General features: G+C 44.5%; 1 protein-coding gene across 1 annotated transcript; it reads right to left on the bottom strand.

Moving 5' to 3' along the window:
• Positions 1-1,074: 1,074 nt before the first annotated feature.
• LOC121867659 (mucin-12-like) lies at positions 1,075-6,616 on the bottom strand. The gene is made up of 4 exons (XM_042367676.1): positions 6,535-6,616; positions 3,957-4,022; positions 1,783-3,781; positions 1,075-1,163 (listed from the first exon to the last, which is right to left on the bottom strand). Exons 1-4 carry the CDS (start codon positions 6,544-6,546, stop codon positions 1,075-1,077), a joined length of 2,166 nt encoding a protein of 721 aa, XP_042223610.1. The 5' UTR covers positions 6,547-6,616.
• Between the last annotated feature and the right edge of the window lie 1,031 nt (positions 6,617-7,647).

The following is a 7,647-nucleotide window of genomic DNA, read 5'->3' as shown; positions in this document are numbered from 1 at the left end:
TCTCCTCACCTCTCACTTCTTCTCTCCTCCTCACCTCCCCACCTCACCCCCCTACCTCAACATTTAAAGGACTCATCATGACAATTAAAACGATGTGATTGGCATTATCTGTCATTGTGTGTGTGTGTGTGTGTGTGTGTGTGTATGTGTGTGTGTGTGTGTGTGTGTGTGTGTGTGTGTGTGTGTGTGTGTCATCCCTCACAGGAAGAGTCACATCAGGAGAGAAATCTACGTGAGTTTTCATATTTTGGTGGAAAGTTGAGTTAGTGTGTTAGTTAGGGTGTGTTGAGGTGTGTTAGGGTGTGTTAGGGTGTGTTGGGGTGTGGTAGGGGTGTGTTGGGGTGTGTTGAGGTGTGGTAGGGATATCTGTTTGGGGGTGGAGGTGTGATATATTAGTTGTAGTCTACGATAACCTAACCTAACCAAACCCTAACCTAACCTAACCTAACCTAACCTAACCTAACCTAACCTAACCTAACCTAACCTAACCTAACCTAACCAAATCCTAACCTAACCTAACCAAATCCTAACCTAACCTAACCCTGAGAGGCATAAAAGAAACACCACATTATTTCACATACGTGTTTATTTATACATAAATACAAAGACAACAATATGAACTGGATGTGAGTATCAATAGTAAAGGCTAGTGATGAGGGCTAGTGAGGAGGGCTAGTGGGGAGGGCTAGTGGGGAGGGCTAGTGGGGAGAGTAAGGGCTAGTGGGTAGAGTAAGGGCTAGTGATAGGAGTAAGGGCTAGTGGCAAACAGTAAGGGCTAGTGGTGAAGGCCAGTTGGGATAATAAGGGCTAGTAAGGGCTAGTAAGGGCTAGCATTAATAGTAAGGGCTAGTTGTACCAAGTAAATCACCTTCTTGTCCAATAGGGCGTTGAAATTACACTGAGACTCTACCTTAACTAGATACCTTCACTAGAAGCTAATTACATCTCCTCAGGTGTGACTCATATACCTGTCGGCTCATTAGTGATAGGTAAAATGCAACACAGAGTACACGAAGTCTTCAGACACTGTAATCGACCATCATCACTTCCTCAACTGTATCGCCAGGTACCTCTTCACACCTGGGTCGACTGTGGGATCCCTGGGTGATAGGTATTGTAGGGTAATGTCTCTGGTTTAATTTCGATGCCAGTGAACGTTTCTGCTGTGGTTTAATTCACCTAATTAGACCCGGAAGTAATTGTTGACTAAACCAGGCGCTAGGGATCATTCGAGTGAAATTTATCTACAGAATTTGACTCTAGATCCCGTTTTCTATAGTGTTATCGCCCTGGTTTTCTTTATCGTCAGGGGAGACCTACGTACCAGACCTTTATGCCTGAGATACTGCTCTCTATCCAGTGTTGGCGCCCCTTGGAGGAAAGATGGGATAGTCCCCTGTCCACTGAAAAAAGAACGACCCCTTGTGTGGATAGATGGAGCGTTATTTGAATGGATAGAACCTCGGATAGATGAGGATGTAGGATGGAAAGCCCTTGGAGTAGAGGTGGGGAAGAGGGACCTGGATTTGGGTAGGTTCGGGGGCCCTAAACTTGGATGGAAGGGCCCCTGTTGGTCTGGTGGCTGAGATAGTAATTCATTGAGGGGGTCTTCTGTATGGTGATGGGTCAGGTGATGGGATGGATGGGGTGATGGATTGATGTGTTGAAGGGGTAAAGGGGTGATGTGATGGGGTGGGGAGGTTATGTGATGGGGTGAGGAGGTTATGTGATGGGGTGAGGTGGTTATGTGATGGGGTGAGGAGGTTATGTGATGGGGTGAGGAGGTTATGTGATGGGGTGAGGAGGTTATGTGATGGGGTGAGGAGGTTATGTGATGGGGTGAGGAGGTTATGTGATGGGGTGAAGGACTGGTTATGTGATGGGGTGAGGAGGTTATGTGATGGGGTGAAGGACTGACATTATGTAGAGGTGATGAAGTGGAATGATGGGACCTTGGGGTGAGGAGATGATGGGGTGATGGGCTTACAAGGTGATGGGGTGAAGGACTACCATGATGGGAGACGGTCATAATATGATTGGGTGCTAGATGACCATGGGGAGAAATGCTACCATGATGGGAAGGAGATGGGGTACCATGATGTGTAACAGAAGTACCAAGATGAGAAATGGAACTACCATGAAGGGATTTTTGGGAATCATGATGGGAAATGGGGAAAATATGATGGGGTCTTGGGGTACCGTGATGGGGTCTTGGGGTACCGTGATGGGGTCTTGGAGTAACATGATGGGTGATAGGAGTTACATGTTGAGTGATGGGATCTATATGAAATGAATCGGTCCCTGGAAGCTGCGGGAACGAACTCGGGCTCACAGTGACGCCATTTGCTATGATGTCCCGGAAGTCGGCTGTGTGGAGATCCTGTACCGGAACAAAGAGGGACAGGTCCGTCTTGGGACGTTTAGCGAAGTCCACTCTGAAAGTCGGGACATTTTGGTGGTGTGGGACAGTAGTAGGGTGGAAGTTAATGAAGGAGTGGACCGGGCCAGTTGTTGGATGGAACGGGCCAGTTGTTGGGTGGACCTGGCCAGTTGTTGGATGGAACGGGCTATTTGTTGGATGGAACGAGCCAGTTGTTGGATGGAACGAGCCAGTTGTTGGATGGAACGGGCCATTTGTTGGGTGGAACGGGCCAGTTGTTGGATGGACCTGGCCATTTGTTGGGTGGACCTGGCCAGTTGTTGGATGGAACGGGCTATTTGTTGGATGGAACGAGCCAGTTGTTGGATGGAACGGGCCATTTGTTGGGTGGAACGGGCCAGTTGTTGGATGGACCTGGCCATTTGTTGGGTGGACCTGGCCAGTTGTTGGATGGAACGGGCTATTTGTTGGATGGAACGAGCCGGTTGTTGGATGGAACGGGCCATTTGTTGAGTGGAACAGGCTATTTGTCGGGTGGAACGGGCCATTTGTTGGGTGGAACGGGCCATTTGTTGGGTGGAACGGGCCATTTGTTAGGTGGACCGGGCCAGATGTTGGGTGGACCGGGCTGTGAGTTGGATGGACCACGCTAGATGTTGGGTGGACCGGGCCATGAGTTGGATGGACCAGGCCAGGAGATGTTAGGTGGACCGGGCTGTGAGTTGGATGAACCACGTCATGATGGTTAGGATGGACCGTTGGATGAACCGGGGATTGAAGATGATGATGAACCGGTGTTGCAGACGGATGATGATGTACCGGTCCAATGCCTAGTAACGAAGATGGATGATGACGATGAACCGCTTCTGGATGATGATGAACCGCTTCTGATGGATGATGCTGCGACGTCGGCGAAGACAGCAGTGGATGAACCTCAAAATAATCCAATGAACCATAATCTACATCCACCACCTGGGGATGTGGATGAACTGGCTGAGACCTTGAATCACCCACCAGCCCTGGATGAGACAACGGATGAACCAAACTCGAGGACCCAAAGACCCCTTGACGATTAGGCGAAACATGATCTGACGGATGATGTGGATGTCCCTGAGTTGGATGCACGTGACTATCCCCTGGCGGATGAGTGACTGGATGACGCTTCGACTTCTCATCCTCCCCTTGTTCATCCGGATGCACCGCCACTCCTTCATACATAACCACGGCGTTGTAACCGTTCTTGTCAGCCGTGTATTTCACAACCTGAGTCCGCCCATCTGGTAAGGCGACCCGGTATTCGCCAGAGGTCGCCTGCTCGCCCCTGGTCTCTTGATGAGCGAAGCTGTTGCCAGTTTTCTCGTCGTGGACCCCGTAGGAGAATAGATAACCAGGAGGTGTTGTCTGGAGGAGAGAAGGTGTGGGTTAATGAGGTCAGGTCAAGGTCATGTACTGGTTAAAGTTAGGTTAAGTATTTTGGTTTAAATCTGGTTTAGGGCTGGTGGTTTATACAGACTAAAACATTGGTTAAATTTCTGGTTTACTACGTAGGAACCTTTTGAGAATCGTAGGAACTCACCCTGGGTCCTGATTCGACATTGCTCGTGGTGGAGACCCGAGCCAGGAGACACAGTAGTAACGTCACCTGTGGAAGTGGAGATCAAGAGATAATGTAGGAGACGACAGAGACAAGTAGGAGACACTGTTACAGATATGAGGTATTTGACAAATGGTAGGAGATCAATTAAGTCTATTGGAGGAGTTAGGAGACCAAGAATATATATAGGAGACTGTATAAAAGACCATAGAGATATATAGGAGATCTTGAGATACCTGGGAGACAAAGGGAGATAGATAAACAGAGTTGGAGATAATTTCCAGGTTTTCTCTAATACTAATCCGTTTTCTATGATACTGACGCCATGTTTAAGGTTAACTAAAGTAATCTAACAAGGTCCCCCATTTTATGTTAGGGTAGATTTTTTGACCTAATTTATGGTTTAACTCCCATAAATTAGTCCAATAGTTTATAAAATCTAGTGTATTGTGGCCCCATGACTCGATCCTACCATGAATTAAAGCCATGGATTGATTTCCCTTACCATAAATACCATTAGATGACCCCACCCCTTCCTTCCATTCCCCCTCCCCATCTCTCCTCCTCCTCCCATTTAGTTTTGCTATTATTATTATCATTATTAAGAGTATTTTTTTATCCCTACTTCCACCATCATCACCACCACCCTCACAATCATTCACCCGTTACAGTGAACAAAGCAAAACTCATAACCAAGACTCACAAGGTGTTTACACAATATTTGGCCTTGACTATGAACCAAAATAACAGTGTCTTATCTACGCTTTAAGAACATTATGTCATTTGCGTGTCTATATACAGTTTGTTTTGGTTACGTGTCTGTATGTCTGGTAGTGGTGATTTGATGGCGCTAAGTCATCGTACTCAAGGGGTTAAATCATTGTATTTGCACACACACACGTACACACACACACACACACACACACACACACACACACACACACGTCACCCCCTTGATCAAAATGTCGTGACAAAACTCCATTATTTTTCAGGTTGTGACGAAATATCTAATTAATTCTTCCCCTGTTACTCTCCGCGCCTCTCACCTGTGCTCGATACAGGTAGGAAGCGCTTAATTAACTTTACCCACGTTCACAGCCGTTCACTATGTTTGATACGGAAGTGCTCATGTATGTATGTGTGTATGTATGTATGTATGAGAGAGAGCGTTAAGACGGAAGCGTAAGTCATTACTCTCACTAACTCTACCTTTCCCTCTCATTCCGTCCCTCTCTCTCTCTCTCAATCTTCCCTCTCTCTCTCTCTCTCTCTCTCTCCTTCCTCTCTCTCTCTCTCTACCTCTTACTTCCTCTTTCCTCCCTCTCTCCCACTCACTTCTATCTGTCTTCCTCCCCCTTCTCTCTCCCACTCCCTCCCTCCCTCCCTCCCTCCCTCAGTAACGTAATGTCCCTACCACATCTTGCCTCACCCTTCCCTCCGCCATCTGGTGTCAACATTAGTTTGTTTAATGGCATCGTTAGTTCTACCTAGTTAAGCATTGGTTTAGGTTAGGCAACAAATGCATGAGTTTCCGGTGTTATTTGAATTTCCTGTTTTCTCTTATGTATTAAGTGTCCGTTTTCTATGACATGGCGAGAGATTTTTGATGGAATACCACTAAAAATTTCCATTGCATCACGAAAATACATCAAACACCCATAATAAACTATAGAATTACTCATAAAATAAATAAAATAAATAATTATAAACATTGAGCCAGTTTATCTTGTGTTTATATCGGAATAAAGAAAATTAAATCGATATAAAGGGATTATTTCAGGAGGTACGATTCTAATATTTTCTCCTCACGAAAATATATTGAAAACACTTAATAAATGACACCAAAACAATAATTAGCTACGAATAAATAATTAATATTAAATTATCCTGAATATTTTTAATAATTTAACGTAATAAAATTTAATTACCTTATTTAATTCCTTTATAAATACATGAATTTTCTTGGGTCTATTAACTTATTATTTTTTGCGACTTAAAATCTTCCTTTCACGATCCTAAAATGTAGACTCCCTAAATTTACCTAAAATCCTTTGACACTGTACTTTAAGGAGTGTCCCAAAATACTTAAAAATCCGTGGACACTTAATTATACAACACTCCCTTAAAATTAAACTCCTAAAAATACCTCAAATATATAGGCACTTATCCTTTAAAATCACACACCTTAAATAACCAGGTACACTTCACATCCTTAAAACACCACTTAAAATCCCACCATATACACCACTTTCTTTCTTTAAATGTTCTAAAAGTATATCCCCTTAAATACATTCACTTTAAATCGTCCTAGACACTTTACCTAAAAAAAAAAAATTATATCACGTAATCCATTGAATATATCACTTTAAATAAACCTTAGTTACACCACTATTACACCCGTATACTCTTTAGATATAACACTATAAATCCAGGTTATGAAAATCCAATCTCAGGTGTCGTTTGATAGCCTGTGGTGACGATATACTGGTGTTATACTCTTGATATAGGTGTTGGTATTATCGTTGGTATATTAATGGTGGTATATTGTGGGTTAGTATACCTCTGGTGGCATGGCTCTCTCTCTCTCTCTCTCTCTCTCAGTGGCTCTCTGGCTCTCAGCACGTGTTGCTTCTTGCTCTGACGTGATGTGACTGGCTGGAGGCTGGTCACTCACCCTTCTTTATATAACTTTCTAGTGTACTCCCCCTCTCCCCCCCCCCTCTCTCTCTCTCTCTTCTTTCCTCCTCCTCTCCTCCTCCTATCTCTCTCTCTTTGTCTCTTCTTACCTCTCTCTCTCTCTCTCTCTCTCTCTCTCTCTCTCTCTCTAATCCTCCCTCCCTTCATCTCTCCTCACATCCCTTTCTCTCCCCCTCCTCCCCACCCCCCACCCCTCCCCCACCCCTCCCTCTCTCAAACGTGACGTGGCGTTTCTTCAACAACCACTGGACCGGTTGACACTAAATTACCTTCGCCAGGTGAGTTAATACCTGGCGAAGCTGACTAATGTGTACAGGTGTGTGTCCTGTCACGGAGAGAGGGAAAGAGACAGACAGACAGACAGACAGAGAGAGAGACAGACAGACAGGCAGACAGACACTCCCCTCCCATCACACGTGTTGCTCAAATCAGCTGATCGTGTTTACATATATCAGCTGATCATGGTGACGTCATTAACCACGTGACTAATGTTTATGTTTACGCTTTATAGTGACGCAGTGTGTTACGAGTTGGTGACGTAATCTATCTCTGTGACCAATAATAACAGGAGTGTGACGTAGTTATGAAATATGTTGGTGTTTCAGTACATACATACATACATACATACATACATACATACATACATACATACTGAAACAATGTCGTCCTTTTTGCGTTAATATTTTTCATTAGTAAATTGGTTGGGTTAAGTTGGGTTGGGTCAGGTCAGGTCAGGTCAGATTAGGTTAGGTTAGGTTAGGTTAAACAAACATACAAACACACGTAAACAAACATACAAACACACGTAAACAAACACACTAACACACGTAAACAAAGACAGCCAGACAAGGTACATTCCCAGACTCTACCTGTTCAGAAATTATCGCCACAACAACCACTAATTATCGCTCAGGGTAACACCAACAGGTAAGAAACTTAGTGAACGATCAATTATGACAAACGAACGATCATATGT

Source organism: Homarus americanus, unplaced genomic scaffold (genome assembly GCF_018991925.1).
Source record: "Homarus americanus isolate GMGI-L3 unplaced genomic scaffold, GMGI_Hamer_2.0 scaffold46583, whole genome shotgun sequence".
NCBI classification, from domain to species: domain Eukaryota; kingdom Metazoa; phylum Arthropoda; class Malacostraca; order Decapoda; family Nephropidae; genus Homarus; species Homarus americanus.
This window is presented reverse-complemented; position numbering and strand designations above follow the sequence as displayed.